Genomic DNA, 27,432 nt, shown 5'->3' with positions numbered 1-27,432 from the left:
CTCTCGTCTGTCACATATCTAGACCCCAAGACTTGTGGCGCATACTCCTGATATATGCGCAGTCTGATGAGAGGGATACATGTCTATTCGCTCCAGCCACTGACAGGATCTCGGTTCACACTTCGCACCTATCTCGTACGCATTTCCGGCAGTTTATCCGCCGTGGCCGTGACAAAGCCTCGTTTGTCATTTGATCCCCGACCTGAATCCTCCCGAGTGTCCATACAAGCCACTAGTCTCAAATCCCAACCATCGGATTACTTTCACAATAGCCCAGATCTGATTGCCGGAACGGGACGCCCATGACCTCCCACAGCAACCGAGCGCTGCTCCTGGTCCTAGGCCTGTTCGTCCTAGGCGTCGTCTTCTTCCCAGGCTTCACACCCACACGGCCGATAACCCAGCGCGACGCCCAACACGTCATGTCCGACCTCTCACTGGACAACCTGGAGGTCTCGCTCGCGCAGGCGTCCCCCGCAGACACCCCGAGGCTGTCCGTCTCCGTAAAGAACACACACCCCTCGACAACGCTGACGCTGCTGCGGTGGGACTCCCCGCTGGACCCCCTCGCGCTGCAGCTGGGGCTCATCGCCGTGACGCCCGCGGGCGGCGCGTCTGCCCCGCTCGACATGCCGACCATCCAGATCCGCCGCGCGATGCCCCCCGACGCCGAGTCGCTGGTGACACTGCGGCCCGGCGAGTCTGCGAGCAGCGTCGTCGAGCTGCGCGACTCGTTCGTGCCTCGGGACACGTGGGCCCAGGGCAAGGCGAAGATCGGCATGAGGGGATCGTGGGCGGCTATCTGGCCTGGGCTGAGGAAGGACGACCTGTTGGGTGATGTGGAAAGGCTTAGTGCCTTGGGCGGAGGGGATGGCGTGTTGACTGGGGAGTGGGAGTCGCCCACGGTTGAGTTTTAGTGCTGACTTGTTCCGCCTCTCTTTGGTTTCAAAGGTTGAGGAGCATGTTCTTATATGGCAGTTCATACCCGGCCATCGATATGGCTTGTGGACCTCTTACGAGCACGTTAAGGGGAGGACATCCCGGGATAGCCACAGGGCTCAAGATGGGTAACATAGCTGTGTTGTGTGAAGTACATATCTGTTGTGGATTCTTTCTAGCCACCGTTCGCAAAGTTGCGCCTAACGTAGTCGGCGACAGTGGTCATGCTGATATCTCGCCGGCTATTCAATGTCTTTGCCATATCCCACGATATCCCCTTTCCGTCACCGAATATGCACCGGTACTTGTACCAAAGATTTCCAGGATCCTCAGCCAGCCTGTCTTTCAGAAACTGCAAAGTCCACTCCTCTCGTTCAAAGCCCGCGCCGAGAGCTTCGTCCAGGATATCCGCAAGCTGGCCATACGAGACCGTGTCTCCTCCGATGTGCACTACCTGATTGGTCGTCCCCTCTGGCACAAACACCATCTCGGCCGTCAGTCGACCGATATCCCCGGGCGTCGTCACTGTGACCCTGTTATCCCACGATCCCAACGCGCGCGCAGTCCGCCTCTCAAGGTCGACCACCCCGAAGTCGGCGAGAAACAGATAGCTCATGAACAGCCCCGTGGAAACGATGGTCCACGCCGTGCTCGTCTGCGACCGCAGCAGCCGCCGGACCTGCAACATCTCGTCGAACAGGTCCTGAGCGCTGCCCTCTCCGATCTCCTCGTAGTCGACCCCGAACTGCCAGGGAAAGTATCGTGGGACACCGGCCTGCAGCGCGGCGTTGGCAGACTTCAGCTGCGTCCCCTTTGGCAAGCCATACCCGCCCGCCTGGATGACGATGTCGTAGTCTTTGAAGACACGTGCCAGATCAGCGACATCATCGTCGACAAAGTTCCCAGGCACGAGCGTCGCGCCAAGGGCCCGCAGCTCATCGTTGGATCGCCGCTTGTCGGGATCAGGTGAGGTGATGGAGCTGGGGCGGAGTAAGACGGAGAAGCTGGCGTGCGGAGGCTTCGACGGGTGGCTGGCGAGGGCTGAGAGGATGGCTGTTCCCAGCTCGCCGGCTCCGACTATGAGGATCGAGCTTTCAGCTGCCATTTCGAGTTTGTGCCCTGCACTGCGTGATGCCAGTCTTTATAGCTGTGGACCACACATCCAAGATGAAGGTATTGCATCAACTTTTGATTTTATAGTCTACATGTTGCATAAGCGTCAGCGGGACGCTGCCAAGCAATTCATCGGACCTTGTGGATTTAATTCCACCACGGAGACTATGTCCGCACGTGGATTATTAATGCTGCGCACCTCAACCCTTTGTAAGCAACGTCCTGCAAAACGACGTCTTTCAAGTGATGTTTGTGTAAAAGACAACGTAGTTCGCCGATTCTCTTGGCCCACTCATCTTTCCCTCTCCACGTCACACCATGGAATGACAAGTCGTGTTTGCTCCATCTTTTCCGTTGTATTTCCCGTCACCTTGGTACAAACAAACGAGACGGCATCATAATTTTCACGGTACACTAGAAGGCATGGGGACGACGACTATAGCCATGGCACGTTGAAGATACATAGGTACGATAGCTTTACTGGTAGACATCCGCATACACAACCTCATTACCGTAGTTCCATGTTGGTACCGAATATCGTCAAGCCTGGCTACAGAAGTTCGCTAAGCTTGGGGTTTGACGAACACAAGGTCACAAAGACAGATGCCGTTCGCCTATACATGAATGATTAAGGGCTAAATGGACACGCCCGTGGAATTGTATGCCCAGAAGCTTTCGCGGGGCCATAATGACATGTCTACAGCAAATGCAAGGACTGGCTTCTATATATGTATTTGATGAACTGGACACCATTCATCCTTTCCAGACCAAGGAACAGACCAATTTGAACCAAGCCTTTCCATCCTGTTACCAAAGTGTAAAGTCAACAGCAGCACAACCGCCATGAACTCGAAGATCACGCTCATGCTTCTCAGCGCCACGCTGGCCACAGCAAACATGGAAATAGTCCCAGGCGTGGCGCAGATGATGCCCGCAGGGGAAACCACTACTACATCGGCATTTCCACTCTGGGGAGTAAGCCAGGCCCATGCCAACCCATCCCATCCCATCAACCTCCCCTTGCCCGAGGCAGGGATATAAGAGACTAGTTAACTAACACGTCCAAAAACACAACAGGTGACCTGTATGACCAGCGCCGTATCCGCAATCGGCTGTGCGCCAAACGACGCCGGCTGCCTGTGCAACAGCCCCGACCCCATGATCTCGGCCGCGAGGGAGTGCGTGGTGTCCGCCTGCGGGACCGCAACGGCGACACGGGCATCGGCCAAGATGATGGCCCCGATCGTCGCGGGTACTGATCCCACCTGTGGGCCGGAGTGCGCCTGAGCGATCATGCACTGAGAGGGCGTTTCTTTCGGGGGAGGGGGGGGCGTACTTTGTGGCGATTGGGAACGGGGCATTCATCCGTCATAAGTTGCTTGCGTTATGTTGGAGACCCCCAGAGTATGTGATATGTGCTTTGCCTTTGGTAAAATGCTGAGACTGAGCTTTACGTTTCACCCACCCCTGAAAGCAAGTCCAGGATAGAATAGGGGCAGGCAATAAATTGTCGCTGCGGCCGGTAGTGGGGACATGTTGTTGAGGCAGCCGGGTGTCTTTCCACAAAAGCTTATAAGGCTGGGTGGGCCTGAGTCAGGTCAGGGTGTGCTGCAGTTCAACTCATTCATACACATCACACGCGTGCACGAATTACCATCAAGTCCTGGCTTGCTCTACATACTTAGTAGCTGGAAACCTATTGTCACATTAGAGCAATCCGACGATACCCACTTCGGCAGCATCTAGAGCCAGGCGCAACTTGACCTGTACAAGATGAGGTGGTGGGGCAAAACAGCAAAGATCAGCATCGACATCCGGGACCAGTCGATCCCCAAGCAATGGCTTTTAGAACCGGACCGCCTGCCACCCCAGGACCAACACTGCGTGGTGGACGCGCCCGAGGAGTCGGGGAGCCTGACAGCAGAAGAAATCAGGATGACCAGCTCTGACGTCGACTCCCTGCTAGAGGCATACCGCACCCGCAGGTGGACAGTGAGACAGGTCACCACGGCCTTCCTCAAGAAAGCGGTCATAATGAACCAGCTGGTAAGTGTCACCCGGGAGGCCACCAACAACGAGCATATACCTAGAGGCAAGGGCTAACCAACACCACCAAAGACAAACTTCACGGCCGAGTTCCTAGCCCACCAGGCCCTATCCCAAGCAGACGCCCTAGACACCCATCAGGCCACAACAGACACCCTCAAGGGCCCCCTCCACGGCATCCCAACCTCCCTAGCAGAGCCCATCCCCTTGCCAGACCACACGACAGCCCCCCACTGCGGCATAGTCTCGCGCATCACCACCACCACAGAACCCACACCACCCCTCCTCCACCTCGCCTCCCAGCTGAGGAAAGCAGGCGCCGTCCTCCACCTCCGCACAAACACCAACCAGGCCCTCATCGGCCACCTGGCGTGCGAGAACAACATCCTCGGCCGCACGCTGAACCCGCTCGACCGCCGCCTCTCACCCGGCGGGCCGTGCGGCGGCGAGGGCGTCGCCGTCGGGTCCGGGTGTGCGGTCCTCGGCGTCGCTATGGGGGATGTCGGCGGCGTTGGGTTATTACCTGCTGCCTTTGGCGGGGACAGGTGTTACGGGTTCAAGCCCACATCTGGGACGGCCGTGCTTGGAGCCGCGGACAGCAGCGGCGTGGGGCCGCTGGCCCGCAGCGTGGAGGGCCTGCGGGCGTGGATGGAGGCCACGGCGCCGGGGGTGTCGCCGGGCAACCCCGACCTGGGCAGCTTCACCGTGGGCGTCCTGCGCGACGACGGGATCGCCACCCCGCACCCGCCCGTGCGGCGGGCCCTAACGACAGCAGCCGAGAAGCTGCGTTCGGCAGCGGGCGTCAGCGTCAGGGTCGTGGAGTGGGCGCCGCACGACCACGCCCGGGCCCACGCGCTGAATAGCCGACTGTGCTTCCCGGACGGCGGGAGGCGGTTCCTCGACGAGTTCGCCGCGTCGGGCGAGCGCCCCGTCCCGTCGGTGGTGCAAGCGCTGGACGAGGCGAGGCGTTCTTGCGTTGCTGGTCTGGAGGGCCCGGTGGCTGTGGCGCGGGAGCGTGAGCGGTATCAGCGGGAGCACGACGCGCTGATGGCTGGGCGGGGGGTGGACTTCATCCTCGGGCCGGCGTACGTCGGCGCTGGGGCGCTGCGGGATGATGCTAGTGGGTATTCGCACTACACGTCCGTCTGGGAAGTCCTCGACCTGCCTTCTGTGGTCATGCCCAGTGGGCTGAGGTGTGACAGAGCCGTCGACGTCAAGGACGAGACATATGTCCCCGAGAGCGACGTTGACAGGGCAGTTTGGGCGGCTTGTAAGCACTTACTTCTTCCTCCGATGATGCTGGGTAGGTGCTTACTGACATCTCTCTCTATCTAGATGACCCCGAGTTGTTTGACGGGTTCCCCGTCGCTTTGCAGCTCGTTGGGCGGCGGGCAAAGGATGAGGAGGTTCTAACCGCCGCTGGTGTCCTGGACAAAATCCTGAACGGAGGCAGCTAGCCGTACCTAGGTAGGCTTGATAGCTGACGAATGGCACAACAGTTGGGTCTGATAACCCCCCCCCCCCCCGATACCTCTGTCTGCGTGCTGTTGAGACGTTTTAAATACTGCGAGGAGGCCACGAGTATGCTGGGCAAGAGCTCGCAGAGAATCGTGTGAAATGAATGCGATTTACAGATGAAGATAATTGGCATAAACCACCCGACCTCTCGAGGGTTTCTTGTGTAGCAACTTTGCCGACATGATACACTTGTAGAGCAGGCATAATAACAAGGACGGGTAATCACGGTAGCATCAATCCATCCTACAGGATCCACATACATCACCAGAAACATACGGCACCACTCGGGCCCAGCCATCATATCATAGACACACACTCAAAGAGTCTCGACACGGGCCATCCTTACCAAATCACAAAAGACCAGCCAGCAAAGCCTCAGCAGACTGCCTCAGCCTCACCTTGGCAGCCTCAAAATCCTTCAGGCTAGGGGGCAGGCCCGTCAGGGTCTCCGGGACCGGCCGGGCCTCAGCCCGCGCCGCGAGATACTGCATGCACTCCAGGGCGGCCCTCTGGCGCCTCAGCACGGTCTCGTAGCGGGCCTTGTGCCGGTCCGTCTCGCCCGGCGGGACGGTCAGAGGGGGTGCGGGTACGCTGGACCTCGGCGGAGGTGGCGGGGGCAGGGGGTCGCCGCTGGGTGTTTGCGTTCCGGGGGGGGGGGCTTTGGCTTTGGGGGGGGGGGCGTTGCTGGGTCTGGGTGAGGACGGTGCAGTTACCGTCATGACTGCCCCGGCTGGTGTGGGGGGGGGGGGGGTTGGCTGCGTGTAGGGTGATATATTACTCGGGGTCCACTGGGTGCTGCTTGGATGTTGTGGCTGTGGTGGTTGTTGTGGTAGTGGTTGCTGCTGGTGGGTCATACCTCCGGCTATGGGGCTTTGAGATGTGAACGTCTGAACCAGGTTCGCGGGACGTGTCCATAACCACTTGTTCGGACGAGGCCGTCAGGACTTAGGAACCTTTTGGTGGTCTTCTTGGATGTCTGGACCGGGCACAGGCCGTACTTAGCCATCATCTCAGCCTCACCTGGAGGAATGGCAACTCCTGGGATGGCGAGGACCGGGGGCTGGAAAGCAGTCCTCACGGGTACAGTCTCCACGGGTACTGGCCGTGGAGCGATGGGCCTGTGACCTTTTATTGACCCACAAGGCGGTTGAGGTCCGACCTGGCTTTGCGAGGAAGATGGAAAGGGGGCCAAGACACCTGGAGGGGTGTGAGAGTATTGCGCCTGCGGCTGTTGTTGCTGCTGCTGCTGCGATGGGACAAGGTAACCCTGGGCAGCACCGGTGGGACCAGCCAGACTTCCACTGGTTTTGGGCCCTGTCCCATGGTGATGAACGTCGTTTTGAAAGCTCGGGATAATGGTGGAGCTGTTGCCTGAAGGGTGGTACGGAGCAGCTTGGCCCGGTTGGGGGGTATCGGTGGCTTGATCTGCCCTGGGTGCTGCGGGTTGAGGCGAACTGGGCAGAGGCCTGTCAGTCTGTATATCCACTTGTGACGGTTGAGACTGTACGTTTGTTGGCTTCTGTTCGTCTTCGCTCCCTTCACAGTCATCGTCCCCTTGACTCTCCATATCAGTGTCCTCATTTGAGATCATAATAGGACCATCGGCGCCTCAATTCCCGTGGCGTGTCAGTCTGGCCAGATGTTGCCTGCTGCTCACCAGAACGTTCGGCATCGTCCTGTTCCCCGGATGCTCCTTGGCGCCTGATCTTCGTCTTGGCTGGGTAAGGGTGCGTAGGCCTCAGATCACCCATGAGCTTATGTGCGCGCTCTCGGCGAGCAATTATAAAACAACTCTCGTCCATCTTGTTCTTCGTCCACACATCCACGTCCTCGATCCCCATCTGGGCGGCAATGTTCTCAAACCCGTGTTGCTGCTGCTTCCGCGCCTAGTTGTAGTAGTGATGCCGAGTAGATTTCACGCTGTTCAGTGGGTTCGGGTCCAGGCCCAGTTTCGTACAGAGTCTCTTGAACCCGCCCCTCTTGTAGACGACGCCGCGGTCCTTCAGGTTCTTCTCGATCTCTGCCACCGACATGCCTTCCCGGCTCATGGGGAGGACCTCTGCGTGGCGCATCTTGCGGACCCGGTCTATCTGATTGAGGTTCCGGACTCGGACGGTGTTTGCCTCGCGCGCTTTTCGCTCGGCGTGGGCCTTCTTGATGTTGGCGATGCCGCGTTCTGTCGTCCTCCGACGTGCCTATGAGCACAAGGAGGAACTGTGTCTGTCAGCAGACTTCCCACTGGCTGCGGTGCTGGTGTCAAAAGGACATCCGGCCACGTACCTTGGTCCTGATTCCCCATCTTAATCTCTGCGCCGAGACAGCCTTGCCATTTGTGTCGACGCCCTTCTCGATGAGGGCGTCAGCGATGGCCTTGCTTCCCTGGCCATTTCTTGTCCTCTCCTCGATCTCATCCCTGAAGTCCTCGAGATTTGTCGGCCTGTTGCCTCTTTTCTTTGGGTACATCCACAACTCCCCGGTTCTCGGGTTGATGTCCTCTTGCCTGGGGGTATCCCAGCCCGGATCAGCCTCGGTTCTGTCAAAGCCGTCGAAAATATTGTCTGGGTCCTCGTGCTGCGGTCGTTGAGAGGTTCTGCGCAGCGGATTGTTACCATTGCGAGGGGCCAACGCCCTGGGGCGCAACTCTGAGCGTCGAGGAAGACGTGTCGGGGCCTGGCATGGTGGTATCGTTGTTATTTCGGCGCCATTGAACCCGTGGGCATTTCTAGTGCGACTTCAGGATTGGACCACGACAGCTGTGGCGGAGGACGAAGGCATGGGTGAGGGCGAACATGTCGCGACGCGTCTTGGAAAGCGATTAGAGCAGAGTAGAGTTGAGAGCGTCGTTGACGTGCGTCATCGCAAGCCAAGGACCACAGCTCTGGGGAAGCTTGGGGATAGGGGAACTCCCCCTGGCCCATGCTTCAACCTGGGCACCGAGGTACGTACCCACGTCCTCCTACCAATAAGTACCTAGGTACCTAGGTACCCCGTACTCCGTACCCAGATATCTCAAGATTGCATCCAACCAGGCCTCACTCAAAACATGCACACGCGCAACCTCGTCACAATCCACATCAGCCATGACACCCACAGCCAGAGGTACCAGCACAACCCCTCCACCACGTCCTTTTGTGCACGGTGTCCAGGTCTCCCCAACCACGCAGTGTGCCCACTGGCACTCTGACCTGGACATAATCGCCATCAAACACAAGTGCTGCGGCCAGTTCTACGCCTGCATCAGCTGCCACGAGGCCCTGGCCGGCCACACCCCACAGGTATGGGCACGGCAGGAGCGCCACGAAAGGGCCGTGCTCTGTGGGAGCTGCAGCCGGCAGCTGTCCGTCGACGAGTACCTGAGCTCTGGCAGCAGGTGCCCGGGCTGCGGCTCGGCCTTCAACCCGGGCTGCGCCAGGCACTATGAGCTGTATTTCGAGGTGTGAGGTGCTCGCTCGTCCAAACAGGCGCGACGGTATCCGTGTGTCAGACGGGCTGGGCTGGGCAACGAGTGTCGACATCGCGGACACAGATGCGACGTGCTGGGGCCCGTGGCAGACAGGTTGGACTCATCTGGCTGGTGGTGTGTGAGGTCTTCAAGCGTAGAGCCTGTCCGGGATTCCATCTATCTGCGGACGCGGCTTGCTGGCCCAGTTGCTGCTGGTTGAATGGGTGTCGGGCAGTTGACCGAAGCACTTGGGGAATCAACAGTGATTCTCAACCCCGATGACTTTGGTAGCAGTGCAGACTCCGGCCGTCATACACCACATAGCCCACGAGGACCGATTCATAACCCTCGTCGAGGACACCTCTGGCTCATTGGATGATTTAGATGGCCTCATCTGCCAAGTTGCATTTGCCGCACGTCACGGTGCTCCATGCGGCTGACTGGTCTAACAAGAGAGGGTATTTTCAGAGACCAAGTTGATGGCTGTCTTGTCAAACTCTATCCAGTGCATATCCGTTCAATTTCCAATCCCTCAAATGGCCTCTGCCCATGCCTGTTGCGGGCTTATTTCTGATGCCAGTCGAGCATTGCTGCAACGCCAAGTCGCCCGCTCGACTTGACCCAGTCTCACGAAGATGTCGAGGCCACCGAGGATCTTGATTTCGAAGCAGATACGGCTCCGATGATTCTTGGGATCATCAGACTTACTTCCGGCTTACACCCGTACTCCGCTCACATCGTCTGATCAGTCATCCTTTTTGTCACTCCGGATCCCTGGCCCGGCACACCTCGGGCCAACAAGTTGCACATCTAACAGCCTCCGCTGCCATCTTTCATCTCCAGACACACCTCAAAACCGTCCAGGGTTCCTCCCAGCTGCCACTACAGCAACCCCGACGCCTCTGAATCACAAGAATCATCTCAGGATGTCTCCAGCAGCACACCCACGACTCATCTTTGGCGGGTCCAGCATCGGCGACCACTACGCCACGCCGCAGGAGGTCACCGGCCTCCTCCAGCGACTGAGAGTGACGGGCATCAGAGAGCTTGACACCGCAGCCCGGTACCCCGCCATCAAGTTTGGCGCTTCCGAGCAGCTCCTGGGCGAGGTCGGCGCCGCTGCTCAGGGCTTCGCCGTGGACACCAAGATCCTCGTCCTGAGCACCGACGGCAATGGCAGTCTGGAGCCGGCAAAGATCCAGGACTCGGTCAGCAAGAGCCGTGTGGCCCTCCAGATGGGAGTTGAGAAGCTGAACGTCCTCTACTGCCATGTTCCGGACTTCGAGACGCCTCTGGAGGTCCAGGCTGCCGCCTTGGACGCTCTGCACAAGAAGGGCACGTTCGATAAGGTAGGTGTTGACCAGCCACACACACTCCCAGCCCCAAATATTGGACATCCTTCCAACTCAATGTGCGTAGCTCGGCGTTTGCAGCTGGCCCGAGGAGATGCTGGATCAGTTCATTGCCATCTGCGATCGCAAAGGCTACGTCAAGCCCACCGTCTACCAAGGTCTCTACAACCTCGTCTGCAGGGGGCACGAATCCATATTCCCAGCCCTTCGAAAGCATGGCATTGTTTACAACGCCTACAGGTACGCAACCCCTCTCGTGGTGCGTTCGCCCGGAGACCCCACCCTAACTAGGTCCGCAGCCCCCTCGGCGGAGGTTTCCTCTCGGGCAAGCTCACCTCCGGCAGTATCGAGGGCACCCGGTTCGGCAGGGACAACATCGTCGCCTACTATTCCAGGCTGCAATATGACAAGCAGGAACTGCACGATGCCGTCAATGCACTCGACGACATACTTCAGTCAGCCAACATCTCAAAGATCGAGGCGGCTCTGCGCTGGATCTCGTACCATTCCTCGCTCGGCGCGGAGGACGGCATCATTCTCGGCGCTAGCAAGCTGCAGTACCTTGATGAGAACATTGCAGCGATCGAGAAAGGGCCGCTTCCGGCGGAGATTGCATCCAGAATGAGCGGGCTATGGGGTCCGCTGTCAGGACAGTGGGAGAAGAAGAACGGGAGGATTTAATTAAGATGGATAGACGAAATCACCGTTTTCGATTCTATCGAGCTGTGGGTGACTAATCAGGTCCACCCATTGTAACGCTCTATTGTCTATAAGAATGGGCTTCCCACGCTCACTATTCATAGTTGAATAACCAGTCAATTTGCTCTATTCGATATGCCCTGCTCGGAATCGTGACAGATTCTTTTCCGTATATGTCCGAAGCCATAGAGGCTTTAAGCCTTTACTACTGTATGAAGGCGCCGTGCTGGGCTTCGGAAGTATACGGAACCCTAGGAATAGAAAGGAAACCAGAGAGAGTGAGACAGAGAGACAGAATCAATGATCCAACCCTTTTAAGTCATACCACCACAGAGAAGTCTAAGCATTACACAGTATATTGAAACGATTCCAACATGCAAGCCCGCTTATTTATGTCGTTAAGCCCCACAAGGGGGCATAATCATTCATCTCCAGAAGCACCGCCTCGGTACATGCTGGTCAGTCGTTTGTATGTAACCGTGGGAGTGCCCCTCGTGCTGTGACCCTCGACTCCTTTCCTTCACTGCTTCAAGACTTTTCTTGAAGATCTGTAAATTTAAATGGGGTCATTCTTTTGGATGTTAAATTTCAATGATTGGTAAATAGAATGTCTTAAGCCTCCAGCATCCTGATGTGGGCGTTAACCTATTCTTCTTCAACAATCCGGCCAGAGACTTCTTTCCATCCTTAGGGCCAATCTAAACTTTAAACTTCCAAAGCATTGTAGTAGTTGACCTGAAAACGTGGCTGCGGAAATCGGCCAGCCTCAGAATTCAACAAGGGGCGTAGAAATTGCAATGGATACTTTGGCGAGTGTGTCACCAGACTCCGAGAGAAGACAACAGCAATGATCGAATCTGTTCTCTCAGTATTTAACTCAACGCGTTTGCTCGAACACGAAACAGCATTAAACTCCCGTGAAGCATGCCCATCCCACGTCCACTGCCATGGTGTCTAAACACACCTTGCCACTTCACGGTACGTGCCGCCCGACCACTAAAGCAGAGTCCCTGTGTCATTCATCTGTTCTTGTTCCCACCCAGGCTGTATTCTAAACCGTCTCTCTCTCCCCCTGAGTGTCCCTGAAGCGCGTTCTCGCCATCTCAGGGTGGATTATTTCAGCCCGGCGGAGCACCTCCTAGTACTCCCATATGATCTGAATCCTAGGCCTCCTATCGGGGCCCTCCCTGCCACCCTCCCGCGGCCCCGCCTGCGGCTCTCGATTGCGCCGTGATTGGAACCGCTCCAGGAGCCGCGCCTGTGCCTCGTATTCTTCAATGCTGAACCGCGCGGGCGGGCTGGAGGACCCTCCCGCGCCTGCGCTGGTGGCTGTGGTATCTCCCGCCGACGCCGTGGGTGCGGTCGGGCCCGCTCCAACCTGGCGCCATTCGCGCGCGATGGCCTCCCTGCGTATCACGTTCGGATCCCCCGGGTTTGTTGCCAAGCTCGCCTGTATCACGGCGTCGCCGGTGTTGTGAGTGATCGCCCTTGTCTCCGGCGCATCATTCGTCGAGGTGGCGGGAGGCTGTGGTGGTCCTTGGTAGTTGGCCGCGGGCGCGGGTAGCGCAGGAGGTGGTGGTGCGTGGAAGTGGCAGCAGGCGTTGTGGCATATGTATATCTCACGGTGGGTCGCCAGGCAGGGCCCGCTGCAGACACATTGGTGGCAGCCGACGCAGTACAGGACTGGTATGCCTGTGTACAAACTCATCATCGAGGTTGCGGTATGTCTGGCGTGCCCAGGTGTATGGTTGAGTTTCAAGTTGGAGCAGGTGCGCAATAGAGAGATGATTCTGGGATAGATGTCTCAGGGCTGTTGATGTTTCGTATCAAATTTTGCAGTCCTCATGCTTAAGTCCACAGAATGGGAATACTGATTCAAGCGGGCTGGGCGACTTTGTTCGAAGGGTCCCTGGTGATAAGACCGAGGCCTGGGTGTCACTGACTTCAGAAGACCAGGCTGGTTCGCCTGACAGCCGAAACACTCGTCATTGATATCCGTGACACATACTCAGTATTTAGAGGTGCCTTCCAGAACAGCTCTATCTTAGTACATTGCGGAGGCGAATGCTTGAATCCCTGGCGTCCTGGCCATCGAGGTCATGATCTATGAGGATGCATTGTCGGCTGGAATGTCGGCTTTCACTCTTGGATTACACACAGCTCTACCCGAAATCAGCCTATGATACACACCCCATCGGCGCTGACGCCTCTCCTTCCCCTCACAAACCTTCGAGATGGTATCCTGGCGCCCTCCAGTGCTCTCAAAAGACTCTACCTTGACGGATCCACCCTCAACCATGGTGTTGAATTTGGAAATACCGCATCCATCGATAACCCATGAAGATTTCGAGCTGCGGCCCAAATTTCACAAATGCGGTTCCATCCATACTATCCGAGAAGGAAACCTTCTTCCCCGAGCCAGGGCTGATATAGAAGTTCAATTACAGCCAAACACGACGTTGCGACATAGACTTGGTCGAAGCCTGGGAACCCATGGATCCCATATGCCTCCTGCCCATACCCAGGCCGTTGTACATCACGATGGCGTAGGACGAGCCAGACCGCTGGACGTCGATGTAGGCGGAAGTCTGTGGAGCAGCTCGAGGCCAGAACAATCACCGTCAGCCATAAGAATCAAGTCGTTGACGACCAGCTCAACACCTTGTAGGCCGTGGATTTGTTTTGTCGGCGTGTTATGGGCCATTTATAAGTCACTCATCACTGTTGCAGTGGTATGAACCAGTTTGAGACCATGAATTTGGAGGTCCCAGGGTCGTGGTTCCATTCTCATGCCGGCCCGAGGGACATCGCAGCGAAAGTGTTCGTGCCGAGTGTGGACTGAACGGGTCTCTGGGTAGCCGTCAACTACAACTCACCCGACGCTCCGTTCGAAAGGGTGACAGATGGGAACCTATCGGAGCCCCATGTCCCCGGACCCCGGAGGAAAGACTGGAACCCTACCGCCGGAGTAGTTGTCAATGAGCGCTATCTAGTAACACTTGCCATCGGGGGTGTCAACCCGGCTGCTTTGAGGGGGTCCGGCTCGAGAGACTGGGGTCGCCACACTCTCGACCGGTCCATTGACGGTGTAAGCCCCCCATATACTGGTTGCCTGAAGTGCGTACTTGCTGATCGCCGGTTTCTTGTGGGAGATGTAGTACTTTCTACCGCGATTACCTAGGCATACATCTTAAATCCAATTCCAGGCTAGTTATGGAACTGATACCATACATCCTTTGATGGTGTGTCAAAAGTAAGAAAGTTGTCTCGAATGAAGTCGTATAGGTCTTCATATTCACTAATAAGGCATTCCACAGTCGAGTGTAACCATGAATTAAAGTTTAGTCCCCGTATTTTGGTTTGTGTTATCCATGGATGTGCATGACCCACCTTAGTGCTGGTGGACTAACAGAACATGAAATGCGGAACTCTATCTGCTCAATCTTCAACTTTGTTTAACATAGAGTGAACCATTGCTTAAGACAGCAATAATCTCGGTTTCGTACCTGGGCAAAGGAGATTATTATTCTCTGTCATATATCCGACCATGCCTTCTGCTTAGTCCGATACTAGTATGCTGCTCACACGTGTCAGAGCTCGCCTGTTACTCGCGTGACTTAATGCCTTTGGCAAAAGCAGACCCAAGCAGCAAAGCAACTCATTATATCGACTGAATCAGACCCCTCGACCGAATGCTCGTGAACCATATTTATGGTGTCCGTAAAATTATTCCGAGTCATTCATAGATGGCAACCGCAAATGCACAGCAGCCTCCTCGATCATCCGAACCGGAGTTCATCCCAGCACCGCCAAAGCAGGGGCCGGATGGCCTTATCTGCAGAGCCGTTCCCGCCTACCTAGGTACTCTAATTCGCACTATACCGTATAAAGAAGCTGTGTGGGGTCAATGATACCCGCCCCTTGATCGAGCGGCAGGCCTGGTGCCGGAGTCTGCGAATACTGCCGCCGTCGCCGTAGGCCCTTTGCCGTGGGTTGTGTTGACATTTCACCAAGACTCCATATAGTGCGCAGGCAGCGCAAGGAACTTATGTCGAGCAGCTCAGCATTGGGATGAACCAATTCTTCTTTTCGTAAAAAGACCTCTTCTGCTACTACCCCGAAGGCTCGTATGTTTTGGAGGAACAGTGCACATGTGACCGCCCCCAGTTATTACGCTCTCTCTCACCGCAGATCATTAAGTCCTAATTGAGAAGGTGATTGTGAAGGACCCGCTCTGCCGCTTTGGCAAAGGCTTGATATCACAAACGTGCTAGCATAGTCCCTGTCCGGTTCCTGTTCGCGTCTACAACGTAGCACTCCGAACTTCTGGCCTATCACGCCACCACCAACTTCATGGGAATTGCCCCGGTGCCGTCTTGCTGCATCGTTAAACCGTTCATCTCTGCTCTCGTATTTTTACCGGGGACATCTACCAAGCTTTCATGATATGCAGCCGCCACTGCAGTTCTCTGCAAGGCGACGTCGACGCCAAGAGGACCCCTCCTTTCTGTTCCGCCACCCAACTTGCAAGCCTGCGTGACTGGGTTCCAGAGTAGCATACAGAGTCCATTGAATAACATCTTGCCCGTATTATATACACAAAAGCACAAACATCTGTTAGGAGTCTGCCTGTTTATATTACCAGTATCACCAGACATTTGACGCTCCATTGCCGTGCTCCGTACCTAGGGACGGTTGTCCTCAGCTATGATAGCCATGCCTCCCATGCCTCCCTGACAGGTACCAACGGAAATATTATGGGCACGCCGTTGGGGCTCCACCCTGAAGTGCTCATGCACCCGGGTGGCGGTCACGGTACCACCTCGCATCGCACCCGCCGGGTAGTATCTGTGCCTCTTTCTGGAAGGTTGATTGCCGATACTCGCAGCGACTTTCCTGTTGCTGTCCCCGATGTCCATGTTCCTCGCCCTGCTGATACGTTGCGACGCGTCCTGCGTCCGTGTCATTCACGTTCTACTTAAAAGCTGTGGCTATCCGCCTCGCCCAGTTCCACTCCACCCCGTCTCTCAACCCCGTCTCTCCTTGTCACTGAGCCAGTCCTGTTTACTTAGGTCTGCCAAGTCGACGACGCCAAGATGAAGGTGCCAGCTCTCCTCACCACCGGGAGCGCTCTGCTCACCGCAGGCGTCTCAGCCTTAGCCCCGGTCAACCTCATGCACCTGGTCCCTCCTCCTCTGGACATCGCAGATACTGAGTTCGCCAGCAAGCTTGTCCAGAGGCGTGACACCAACTCCACGGCCACACTGGGCAACGGCACCTTCCAGCAGCTCCTCGACCACTCGGACCCCTCCAAGGGCACCTTCAGCCAGGCCTTCTGGTGGAGTACCGAGTACTGGCAGGGCCCCGGCTCGCCCGTCGTTTTCTTCACCCCAGGCGAGGTCGCCGCTGCCAGGTACACTGGCTACCTGACCAACAGGACGCTCACCGGCACCATTGCGCAGGAGCTGGGCGCTGCCGCGGTCATTATGGAGCACAGGTACTGGGGAGATTCGAGCCCGTTCGACACGCTGACGACGGAGAACCTGGCGTACCTCACGCTCGAGAACTCCATCTACGACACCACTTACTTTGCCAACAATGTCAAGTTCCCGTTCGCCACCACCGCCAGCAGCAACGCGGACAGTGTGCCCTGGGTATTCTCCGGCGGTAGCTACAGTGGAGCCCTCGCTGCATGGGTCGAGAGCGTCGACCCGGGCACGTTCTGGGCTTACCATGCCACGAGCGCCGTGGTCGAGGTCATCTACGACTTTGTAAGTTCTCCCAATGAATATACGAAAAAGGGCTCTCCACAGAGGGTTAACACAATTTGTACGTAGTGGCAATACTTCGCTCCTGTCCAGGAGGGCATGCCCGCAAACTGCAGCGCGGACGTGTCAAAGGTCATCGAGCATGTTGACAGCATCCTGCTTGGTGATGACGAGGAGGCGAAGCAGGCCATCAAGGAGAAGTTCGGCCTCGGCGGTATTGTGCACGACGATGACTTTGCCAGCGCTCTGGAGAACGGGCCTTGGCAGTGGCAGGGGCACGACTTCAACTCCGGCTACTCTGAGTTCTGTAAGCCAATTGCTTGACCTTGGAGCCATTGTAGTGGCATGGGGGACAATCTGTAAAGTTAGGCTAACAGCATTTCTATAGTCTTTTTCTGCGACAGTGTTGAGAATGTCGGCCCACTTTACCCTAACTCAACAGTCATTCCCGGAGCCGAGGGCGTTGGTCTAGAGAAGGCTTTGGAAGGATACGCCAACTGGATCAAGACGGAGCTTCTCCCTGGCTGTAAGTCACGGATTTCTGAACATTTGAAATCTCTGGTTCTTGAGCGTCTTGCTAACCTGTGAATTACTAGACTGCGCCGGCTACGGTTACGACGAGTGGTCCGCCGACGACGAGCTTGCATGCTTCGACTCGTACAACGAGACAAGCCCCATCTACACCGACATCACGGTCAACAACCCTCTTGACCGCCAGTGGACCTGGATGCTCTGCAACGACCCGTAAGTTCCCACAACAACCAACCAAACGCCAATCCCACAAGCCTGACATGACTATACTAGCTTTGCCTTCTGGCAAGACGGAGCCCCAGAGGGCACACCGACCATCGTTTCTCGGCTCGTCACCGCAGAGTACTGGCAGCGCCAGTGCGGCCTCTACTTCCCCCCGCCGGGCACCTTCGGCAGCGCGGAGGGCAAGACGGTCGAAGACACCAACAAGTTCACTGGCGGGTGGGATCGTGCTGGTGAGACCACGCGCCTCATCTTCGTCAACGGCGAATGGGACCCGTGGAAGGACGCCACCGTGTCGAGCGAGTTCCGCCCAGACGGGCCGTATGAGGGCACTGACGATGCGCCTGTGCTGATGATCCCTGGTGGCATCCACTGCAGCGATTTGTTGTCTAACAACGGAATTGCCAATGCTGGTGTGAAGGCTGTCCAGGATGCTGTTGTTGATCAGATTGCGGAGTGGGTTGGACAGTTCGATGCGGAGACGGCAAAGGCGGAGAAGGCTGCTATGAGGAGGCGGTCATGATCAAATATGCCGGGGTTCTATATACCTAGGTGCATACATAATCCTCTGTGGTGTCTTTATATACGAACTTTTATTACCTAATGAATGCAAAATTTGTTGTATTTGTAGTATACACATGTGTCAAATGTGAAGAAATAAGGTGGTGCCGATATGCTTCTTACGGGGATATCTAAGGATAAAGGCAATCAACCAGAGGCTCACATGAGATGTACATAGAAATCATCCAGTGTTCACACCACTCACTGGCAGATACCTCCTGTTGATATCATTGGCAAGGAGCATGGTATGAATTGCCAAACAACCATCTTTTGGCTTGTCTAGAACACTGCATGCGTCCTCCAATGCAAACTTGACACCAGGTCACCTTCTAGGGCTGCCTGCTTGATTCTATCTTGAGCCATTCTGACTCCTTGCTCTGTTGCCTGATAAGGGCAGGGACTAGGTGAGCATAGCTCGCTTGCATGCAGTCTAGTTATGAGCAACATGTCTCAAGATCATGAAAGCAAGTTGTGATATGAGACTTGGTTGCTAGCTCTGAGAGAATGCATTCATCCGTGCACACACATATTGACTCTGGCACGCGTTTGTATGCCCAGAGTCTACTTAAAGGCTGCATTCATTGCATTGGTATCAAAAGTAGCGGTCACATGTTGTAAGAAAGTGGCGACGGATAGTGGATATTCAGTTGTCTCTCTTACTAGTCCTATCGACTGTTGGAGAGGTGGCCCTATTTAACTTTCCAACTTTGCTATGGTGGACCACTGGCACCAGTCAGTTAGAAGAGAAATTAGACGTCAGACTCCGTCGGACCTCTATAGTCCGTAGAGTTCATGCATTATGCAGAGTAGCTATTTTTCAAAAATACATGTAGCATGGGTAACTGGGGGTAAACAGACTGCATGGCTTTGCTTCATGCCCAGGTGCTCTACTTCACCTTGCAATGTTGCCCCAGATTGTACCTACCCTAGGGTACTTAGGTATGTTCCATCACCCACGCGTTTGCACTTGCGCGTTTGATGCACTCCCCACGCGTTTGCTCAACGTCATTATGCTGCTGAATCTTATCGATATGAGTAATTGAACGGCCGTGGTCTGAGCTCATGAGTGTCTTGGTCTCATACAGCTTTGATCGGCATTCATACTACCTACCAGTCTCTTCATCGCAGCATTTTCATGCAATGCCAGCGAAAGCCACACACTGCAGTCATATGTACCTTCCTTTTTCCTAACTACAGCAATCATTTCAACTTCCAGCACCGATTGTTTCCATACAGGCCCCAACCCCGCCATTTTCACAGTTGTAGTCGAACTGCTCCACAACACAAACGACTGCTACAGACCAAACACCCCAACGAAAACCAATTTTTGAAGGAAAAGATGTTGGAGACTGCCGCAAAGTCTGCTTCCAAGGGCCAACGGCCACCTCGCCATGCAGGGGAGCAGGCAATGCCAGAGCGGACGGCTATCAATGACGAGGCCGCCCTGAAGATGGCAAAGCTGGCTCTTGACGCAAAGAACAGACTTCGGCAAAAGAGAAATCCCGGGATCAAAGACAGACAAGTCGAGGATAGTCCTGCAAAGCAGCAACTGGGGGCTCAACAGGACAAAGAGATCGATGGTGGCGGGGCGATTGGACCGACCGGCCACCAAGGAACTCAAGAAGGGTCTTCCCATACGAGCCAAGAAAGCGGTGACTCCCCAGTCTCGTGGCCAGAGCAGGCGTTCGTGGACACCGAATATGACCGGTTTCGACTTCCGCTGAAGTCTATGTATAACGGAACTGGCGAGTGGCCAAAGAAGGTTGGCAAGGCTGGCATGCAGTGCTCTTGGAGCAATGTTGGCTTCCCCCGTGACAAGTCACTGGTTGTTCCCGACTTCGAGGCGGACACCAATATCGACGGAGATGAGCCATACGTCTCGAATCTAGCCACGGATATTAGCAACATCCTATCAAACGACCCAGAAGAGATTGCTGACGACCGAGCTGTGGTGACGTTCCAGGAGCACAACGGCACCATTGACACATTCAAGGTCCATGGGCGCACTGTCTGTCGCGTCCGGTTCAGCGACGTCGACGCCTTTGGCAAGGGTTCCCCGTACAGTCTTTCTGAAGTCTCCAAGCGAGTTGAAAAGAAGATTGACAAGGACTTCGGCAAACAGCCTGACATGAAGGTCGAGCGCTGGGTAACAGCTCGTGTTCTCTTATCCATGGGTGGACAGATCGGGGGCATGACTGACGATTATTGGCAAAAGGCCCGTAGCCTTGCCCAACAACAGCTGTATCTCAAACCCGACCTGGAAGATCAAGTCAGACAGCAGATCGAAGCAGGCGACCTCGAGAAGGACCCAGCTTTCTCCAAGATGATGAGATACGTGGAAAAGGGCTGCCGCATCAAGACTTACAACCAGTATCACCAGGCCAATCGAAACGAGTATGCGGTTGACAATGGCCTCCTATACAAGATTCAGGGAGTCGACATCGTCCTCATCCTGGACCAGTCGGATAACATAATCCTCTTCCAGTGCACGAATGTCTTCGACCAGCTCCTCACAAAAGCTGTCCAAAAGCAGACTGTCCAATCGTTTGAAACATACAGCACACTCACCCCCGTACCATTCCCGGACATGAACCGGCATGGCCTACATTGGGTCTCCTTCCTTGCTGAGAGACCCGACCTGGACTTCCGAGACCCGGATAATGACCCAAGCCTGGCCAAATCAGGTAAGAAGAAGGAGCCAAGACTTCTAATATCATAGATAAGCTAAATATACATGCAGGTGTTTTCCATATCGGAGGTCACTGTGCAGTCGGTGACCCGAATGGGAAGAAGAGGCCAAGAGACACGAAGGATACTCTCGCAAGGAGGCTGCCTGAGAAGGGGTTTGACATAGGCGACGCCTCTTATTACCAGGTGAAGCTGCGTTACAGCGCTCTCGGAGCATGCACAGAGATCTCCAAGTTCTTTTTCAAGATCCTCGATCCCGACCTGCTGGATGAGTACATTCGTGTTGCAGATGAGGTCGCCAAAGGCGAATACGTCCACTTTCAGACAAGACGATCCGGAGAGCCGTTCGTGATGAGGGCGCTGCTAGTTAACCTGATGACCTATGAGCACAGGGACACTGGGGATTGGCACCACGGGTACGCGTTCCTCCTGCCTGTCGGGGACTACAAGGGCGGCGACCTTGTGCTTCGTGAGTTGGGCCTGCAGATCGAGGCCCCGACTGGCTGCTTCCAGATGTTCCGCGGTCGCGAATTGAGGCACTCCATCACGAAATGGACGGGAAGACGCTTTGTCTGCGTCAATGTCACCCACGAGGCTGTCCGCAGGTGGGCGCTGCGCTCGCTCGGTGAGGAGGTGACCGAGACCCCGACGTCCTTGGCGCCGTCCATAATGGCGGATTGTATCGACCAGGAGCCGGAGGATATTGTGCCGGAGCACCAGCGTGTTCTTTCTGAGAGGGAGATGCTCCCAGAAACTTACGAGAGCGAGGCGGAGTTGGAAGAGTCGGAGCAAGGCAGCTCAGAGGCCTCGTTCCCATCAGGTGCTGAGCGGCAGCGCACGTCCGGAACGAAGTACAGGGTGGATAGCTCATCTGATGCGTCAGCTGAGGCTAGCGGCGACGGCGAACCAGCTGCAAAGCGGCAGAAGAAGGCTTGAGCTAGGCTGGACGTGAAGACAAGGTGAAGATGGCGAGCCTTGGAACAAGGTGATACGCCACATGTTAGCTTGCAATACCTCTCTGAATGTCAATTTATGTACTGTTATACCTAGGTACTTGCAAAAGTACGACAGTCAGCATGCATTGCCGTTCCCAAAGGCCTAAATAGAAATTCCTTTTTGTGGTCTAGAGATAGGATACCTAGGCATGCAGCCTCCCCGTCTTAGCTATCTATTCGTCCGACGTATAGTACTTGCTCGCAATGGGCTGCTGTATCTGGTTAGAGTCCACTGGTATTAACCGTCTCGACTTCTCTTTGAATTCCTCGTATCCTCTATACCACGCCTCGTCAACTCCCTTCATTGGCTCGATTCCTCTCTCTTCGACACCCTCGTTCACCCATGCGAGAATCTCTTCCATATAAGGGACTTGGTTCTGGATCAGGCTGTGGAACGCCTTGCCCTTGCCCCCCTTCTCTTTGCGAGCAGCATACTCGCGGCGCATTTCTTCCTCCGAAGGTAGCGTAGCTAGACCCTTGTAGACGCGCGCAACGACTTCGGCTTGGAACTCAAACATCGAAAACGTGGAAGTGTAATATGGCACACCGACGAATGTCAGTGTCGGGTCTGGCATGTAGAACTGTCGAAGTGTCTTGTTAGTACAATTTCGGGACTCAACAGTGGTCAAGGTGACTGACTATGTCTTTATGAAGATTATGTGTAACACACTTGTCAGCCGTGATTATGATCTTCTCGTCCGCGTCATCAGCATCTATGGCCTCGGACTCCAGCCCCGTGAGAAATGGATATGTGGTCTGGTAGCCCGAGGCAATGATGACATGGTGTATGTCATGCAGCACGCGCCCATCGGTGAGATGCACCGTGCCTGGGATGGGTGCGCCCGGTGTTTCAGACCCAGAGGACACACTCTTTCCCTCGTCAAGCTTGAATGATTTCAAGCCCGAAACGCGTTCCGAGTTAGGCGGCAGCAAGGACTTGTCAAGGTCGAATATGCCTCCGCGGGAAGACTGGTACGTCTTGTTGGCTAGCCCGTCGAGCTCCTTGGCGATGTCGAGAGATGACACTCCCGCCCCGATGAGCAGGACATTCTGGTCCTTGTAGTGATGTGGGTATCGATAGCTCTTCGAGTGCCTCACTCTGTCTGGATATTTCCTCTTCCACTCGGCAAGACCTGGGACTTCCGGGATAAGCGGGACGTGGTAGTGGCCCGCGGCAACGACAACGGCATCGAACGTCCAACTCCTTTCATGGAAGGAGTGTTTTCCGTCTTCATCCTTGCGGAGGGTCTTGGTGCGGACCTCCCACCTGCCCGTCGCCGCGTTCTTGACAGCTTCCTCGACGCGAGTGTCAAATAGCGTCACGTCGTGGGCACCGGTTTCTCGTGACAGACGCTGCACGTATGTCTCGATCTCGTGATGAGTGACATGATCCGGAGTTCCTTCGGGCCACTGCAGCAGGGTGGTCCTCATCATTGTTGTTGGGACGTTGTTCATGAGTCGCTCATAGCAAGGCCCCGGTGGCGCATGCTGCAGTGCGATGTCATCCTCGTCCTGAGCATCTTGAATTCCCTTGGCGTCTCGTACAGCGATGGGTGTGCGATCGGCGTCGAGTGTCTCTGTGCTCGGGTACTCGGGATCCCGATCTGGTCGCGGATCGAAGTGCCAAACGCCGCCGGTAACACTGGATCGCTCGAATACGACGACCTCGAAGCCGTGGCGGAGAAGGTGGGCTGCTGAAGAAACCCCGCTGATTCCAGAACCGACGACTGCTACTGACTTGATTGGAGCCATGGTTGATTTATGGACACGAGACTAGCAAACAGACGTCTGTTAACGTTGTATACACGACGCCAAGACCTTGAGCCGAGCAGCTGGGATGTGTCTGGGATAACCTCACTAGGCTGTATTTTCGATACAAACTCTTGAAACTTGCAAGATTAATTGATCTGCTCTTAAATCATCGCGGCAGATACGGAACCATCAAAACGACAGGGTCGCCCACCGTCAGAGCACAGTTAATGCCGCGGTCGGCGCCGATGTGACGGCTCGCTAGAGCACGCCATCTACACGACTGAATTGCGTTATGGAGGGGTGCCACCACCCAACGCTCTTTGGATGTATAGCGGCTGAGGAATGATTAGAAACCCAGCGCCCAACTCCGCAATGAGGCCTAAAACAGTTGGCCTGCCGAATTATCGCTCTCCGCAACAGGAGCTCGGGAGCATCCCTCGCAGCGAATGGATCGTGAAGTTTATTCCACGCCCGCAGCGACAGATCGCGCCATATGCAGAGTCGCTGGCATATCGTATCATCAACGGAATTCGGGTGAAAACGAGATTTCCGTGTCCTTGGGGGACAATATGTGTTTCAAACCCAAGTCGAAGACTTCTTGCGGGCCTTTAATGCGTCGGTTCCCCCCAATGAAGTGGTTACCTAGGTACACATGGAGCCTCCAGAGCCTCTCTGCACTCCACATCATTCTAATACAATCTGGACCCTGTTTGAACCACTTCATACGTACTTAAACCTAGGTAACAACATTCTTTCTCATATGATAGTGACTCAGGAAGTCTGTGGATTTTGAAGTGTAACTTGCAGACGATACCCTAACTTGCATGTCCTGCTTACTTAGGTACGTATGTAGTGGGTTCGATCGTTATCATCTCAAGATTTCAACACGAAATGACTTGAGCCATTCGGATGCGTGGATCCTAGGGCGTGCCCAGGTATTGAGTATTTCCTGGCTAACATGAAAGTGCATGTATATACACGCCATGTATGTCCTCGGACGGTATACAGAATAGAAACGAAACCAGATAAATAGGTAACTATGCTATGACTGGTGACAGCCTCTAGAGATATAGCGTCCACGCAGTCTGGCTGGATATATTCATCATGTGTTGCGATTGAAAAGGTTTCCAAGGATTGATATGGGAGCAATTTGTTTTAAAAGCTCTAACAAAACAAGTTCCCATATATGCAGAAATAGGTACCGAGACTGATTCCATTTCTTCACCTGCTGATCCACCCGGTATTCTCCAACACCCTTCCAAGCTGTCAGGGATGTAGCGGGCATGGCTGGGCCACCCTAATCACCATAGACTCCCTGAACGGGATTACTGGGTAATACCATTAGTCCCTGAAGTCAACTAGGCCAAGCTTCTTTCGGCCTATTGCATAAACATCAATCACGGACCCCTTTGCGATTTCCTGCAGCTAAGCAGACTGGCTGGCAATGAAATCAAGGATTCATCCGCGAATTTGGTGTTCTTCTCGGGTAGAATACTTGCACATATTCAAGCATACAAACGGCTCGACCCGAGCTTTCTGGTTGATTGTCCGTTACTGGCATCTCAAGGAGGATTCATAGGTGTTACGACCTTGGATTCCACGCTAAGTTCTAAGGAACTAGAATCATGAGAATCGGGTTCCAAATAATGATCCAGTCCAACAAAGACTACCTAGGTCCCGGGAATTCTCCTGAGAGTCGAGAAATTTAGACAAAGCCGCCAAGTGCTTGTTAATCTCCAGTCAAAATCCGAGCAGTCGTTCAGAACGATCAAAAGGACGGCGTATGGTATGCGATCATGCAACCTGCTCGACCCTGCTCTTCTCGTCTCCTGTACTGAACGAGGTGGTGTACGCATCCACGTGGGTGGAGGCGAATTGTCGGGCAGGAACTTTGTTCGTGAACAGTAGATCCAGCTCTTCGTATGTACGGCCTTTCACCTCGGGTAGCCGGAAGTATGCCCAAACAAAAACGCAGAGGGCGGTAGCGCCCCAGAAGAAGCCGGTTCGGCCCTGGAGATTCCATTCGGTCGGGTTCCTACATCATCATCAGATCATGGTGACTTTGGAAGTGGCATTCAATGACTCACATCATATATGCTTGTAAAACTTGAGACACGATATTAGTCAGCTGGTATGCGTTGCGCGCCAGGACGACTGATAGCGGGCGAAGTCGGACAGAGGATGTCTCGGATATAATACTATACTATAGGCTTGTCAGCACGTCTCGAAATATTTCCACAGAGTTGTTAGCGACTTACAGCAATAGGCCCGATGGTCAATGAGTAGATAAAGAGCCAGAGGACACACAAACCCCCCGACGGCCAAAGAGCGTTGTCACCCGCCGAGACATCCAGAATTCCGATAATTAACAGGAGAACGCAAAGACAACCCATGCCAACAACGTAGATGGGACGGCGTCCCCAGTAAGAGATGAGCCACCAAGATCTGGCAATTTCCGAGTCAGTACAATTGGAAGTGAAGAGAACGTGATGCCAGACACTCACAGAACAGTTCCAATAAATGCCATTCCTTTTGCACCCAAACTAAGCTCAAAGGCTTTGGCGACAGGCATGCCTGCAGTCGTGAAGAAGTATGTCGGAGTGTATGCGAAACTGCTTCCAGACAGAATCTGACCAGCGAAGGCGACCATGACAACCTCGCTGCGGCGCAGGTCGACACCTTTGAAGCAATCGATATAGCTCGTGCCCTTGGTAACCTCGGACTCGACCTTAGTGGTGTGCAGCATCATAGCCAGCTGAGCGGTGACCTGCTCCTCCGTCTTCTCGGGACCGCTCAATCGAAGGATAGACTCGCGTGCCTCCTCCAGGCGGTCTTTACGGACGAGGAACCAGGGAGACTCCGGGGCGAAGTAGGCGACCACCATCAGGGGGGTAGGCCAAAGCCACTGGATCGCAAAGGGGATGCGGTACCCCATCTCGCCCTCGATGTTGAGGCATCCGCGCAGGACGCCTGCCGCAATCAGCTGGCCAATGGCCCAGCAGAGGTTGACATAAGTCGTCATGTAGCCGCGCAGGTTTGTAGGGCAGACCTCGGAGGCGTACGCCGGGCTGAGCGTGGCGAACACGCCCCAGGAGAGACCGCACATGATCTGTCCGACGAGGAGCACCTCGGGTCCGGGGGCGAAGAATGTCAGGAAGATGAAGGCGTTGAGGAATGCCATGGCGATGATGAGGACCCATCGGTACCCAAACTTGGAAGCGAAGTAGCCGTTGAGAAGGCCTCCAAATATCCCGCCCACTGTACTGCCCATGTTCAGGCCAGTCTGCCAGGGCCCGGACACCTGCCAGCCAATGTCGCCGCCATACCAGTTCCCAAACTTCTTCTGGAATTCGGGGTACGCAAAGAAGTTTCCCATCAAAATTGTGTCGTATCTTTGGTGTCATCGTGTCAATGACGAGGCTCGCTGACCGTTGTAATTGCCCCCGGCTGGAATCCGGGGATCAGCAGATGGGAGAGAACTCACCCTTCCATGACGATAGACAATGAAATCAGGACGGACCAGAACACTGCCCTGCGATTCTGGCTGAACGCCTGACGAAGAGTTTGAGCATGTTCCTCATCTGTTGCTTGCTTTGCCTCGAAGACGGCGGTGTGGCCAAGCTTCTCCTCCAGCTCGTGGTCGGCCGCCTTCTGCGCGCCGCTCGCATACACGTTCTTCTCCATCCTGGTCTTACACCAGCGTGTGGACTTGTTTTCGTTAAATTTATGGATCGCGGAGCAAATCTGATGATGTCGGGGCGGAAATAGGAATAGTCATCATGCAAGGCCACCAGGTAGCATTGGAA

General features: G+C 55.1%; 11 protein-coding genes across 11 annotated transcripts; 6 read left to right on the top strand and 5 right to left on the bottom strand.

Annotated features, from left to right (window-relative positions):
* Positions 1–302: 302 nt before the first annotated feature.
* Positions 303–917, top strand: KVR01_007811 (uncharacterized protein; the record flags this gene model as incomplete). The annotated part of the gene is made up of 1 exon (XM_044794063.1): positions 303–917. The coding sequence occupies one exon, from the start codon at positions 303–305 to the stop codon at positions 915–917; it is 615 nt and encodes a 204-aa protein (XP_044642789.1).
* A 197-nt stretch (positions 918–1,114) lies between these two features.
* Positions 1,115–2,044, bottom strand: KVR01_008371 (uncharacterized protein; the record flags this gene model as incomplete). Its single annotated transcript, XM_044786713.1, has 1 exon — positions 1,115–2,044. The coding sequence occupies one exon, from the start codon at positions 2,042–2,044 to the stop codon at positions 1,115–1,117; it is 930 nt and encodes a 309-aa protein (XP_044643349.1).
* A 1,781-nt stretch (positions 2,045–3,825) lies between these two features.
* Positions 3,826–5,555, top strand: KVR01_007787 (uncharacterized protein; the record flags this gene model as incomplete). Its single annotated transcript, XM_044793378.1, has 4 exons — positions 3,826–3,838; positions 3,974–4,098; positions 4,171–5,368; positions 5,434–5,555. 4 exons carry the CDS (start codon positions 3,826–3,828, stop codon positions 5,553–5,555), a joined length of 1,458 nt encoding a protein of 485 aa, XP_044642765.1.
* Positions 5,556–5,966: 411 nt separating this feature from the next.
* KVR01_008248 (uncharacterized protein) lies at positions 5,967–6,531 on the bottom strand (the record flags this gene model as incomplete). Its single annotated transcript, XM_044783707.1, has 2 exons — positions 5,967–6,246; positions 6,473–6,531. The coding sequence occupies 2 exons, from the start codon at positions 6,529–6,531 to the stop codon at positions 5,967–5,969; spliced, it is 339 nt and encodes a 112-aa protein (XP_044643226.1).
* Positions 6,532–7,502: 971 nt separating this feature from the next.
* KVR01_008066 (uncharacterized protein) lies at positions 7,503–8,079 on the bottom strand (the record flags this gene model as incomplete). Its single annotated transcript, XM_044786170.1, has 2 exons — positions 7,503–7,811; positions 7,897–8,079. 2 exons carry the CDS (start codon positions 8,077–8,079, stop codon positions 7,503–7,505), a joined length of 492 nt encoding a protein of 163 aa, XP_044643044.1.
* A 617-nt stretch (positions 8,080–8,696) lies between these two features.
* On the top strand, positions 8,697–9,056 carry KVR01_007752 (uncharacterized protein; the record flags this gene model as incomplete). The annotated part of the gene is made up of 1 exon (XM_044793442.1): positions 8,697–9,056. One exon carries the CDS (start codon positions 8,697–8,699, stop codon positions 9,054–9,056), a length of 360 nt encoding a protein of 119 aa, XP_044642730.1.
* Positions 9,057–9,984: 928 nt separating this feature from the next.
* Positions 9,985–11,091, top strand: KVR01_007894 (uncharacterized protein; the record flags this gene model as incomplete). The annotated part of the gene is made up of 3 exons (XM_044791618.1): positions 9,985–10,407; positions 10,478–10,650; positions 10,710–11,091. 3 exons carry the CDS (start codon positions 9,985–9,987, stop codon positions 11,089–11,091), a joined length of 978 nt encoding a protein of 325 aa, XP_044642872.1.
* Positions 11,092–16,111: 5,020 nt separating this feature from the next.
* Positions 16,112–18,221, top strand: KVR01_007742 (uncharacterized protein). Its single transcript, XM_044790518.1, has 5 exons — positions 16,112–16,880; positions 16,947–17,184; positions 17,266–17,403; positions 17,474–17,621; positions 17,682–18,221. Exons 1-5 carry the CDS (start codon positions 16,206–16,208, stop codon positions 18,151–18,153), a joined length of 1,671 nt encoding a protein of 556 aa, XP_044642720.1. The 5' UTR covers positions 16,112–16,205; the 3' UTR covers positions 18,154–18,221.
* A 1,309-nt stretch (positions 18,222–19,530) lies between these two features.
* On the top strand, positions 19,531–21,815 carry KVR01_007921 (uncharacterized protein; the record flags this gene model as incomplete). The annotated part of the gene is made up of 2 exons (XM_044785782.1): positions 19,531–20,875; positions 20,932–21,815. The coding sequence occupies 2 exons, from the start codon at positions 19,531–19,533 to the stop codon at positions 21,813–21,815; spliced, it is 2,229 nt and encodes a 742-aa protein (XP_044642899.1).
* Positions 21,816–22,047: 232 nt separating this feature from the next.
* On the bottom strand, positions 22,048–23,626 carry KVR01_007968 (uncharacterized protein; the record flags this gene model as incomplete). Its single annotated transcript, XM_044781820.1, has 2 exons — positions 22,048–22,455; positions 22,514–23,626. The coding sequence occupies 2 exons, from the start codon at positions 23,624–23,626 to the stop codon at positions 22,048–22,050; spliced, it is 1,521 nt and encodes a 506-aa protein (XP_044642946.1).
* Positions 23,627–25,211: 1,585 nt separating this feature from the next.
* On the bottom strand, positions 25,212–27,432 carry KVR01_008144 (uncharacterized protein). The gene is made up of 5 exons (XM_044790828.1): positions 27,111–27,432; positions 26,131–27,018; positions 25,885–26,071; positions 25,714–25,829; positions 25,212–25,661 (listed from the first exon to the last, which is right to left on the bottom strand). Exons 1-5 carry the CDS (start codon positions 27,308–27,310, stop codon positions 25,421–25,423), a joined length of 1,632 nt encoding a protein of 543 aa, XP_044643122.1. The 5' UTR covers positions 27,311–27,432; the 3' UTR covers positions 25,212–25,420.

Source organism: Diaporthe batatas (assembly GCF_019321695.1).
Source record: "Diaporthe batatas strain CRI 302-4 chromosome Unknown Contig00009, whole genome shotgun sequence".
NCBI classification, from domain to species: domain Eukaryota; kingdom Fungi; phylum Ascomycota; class Sordariomycetes; order Diaporthales; family Diaporthaceae; genus Diaporthe; species Diaporthe batatas.
This window is presented reverse-complemented; position numbering and strand designations above follow the sequence as displayed.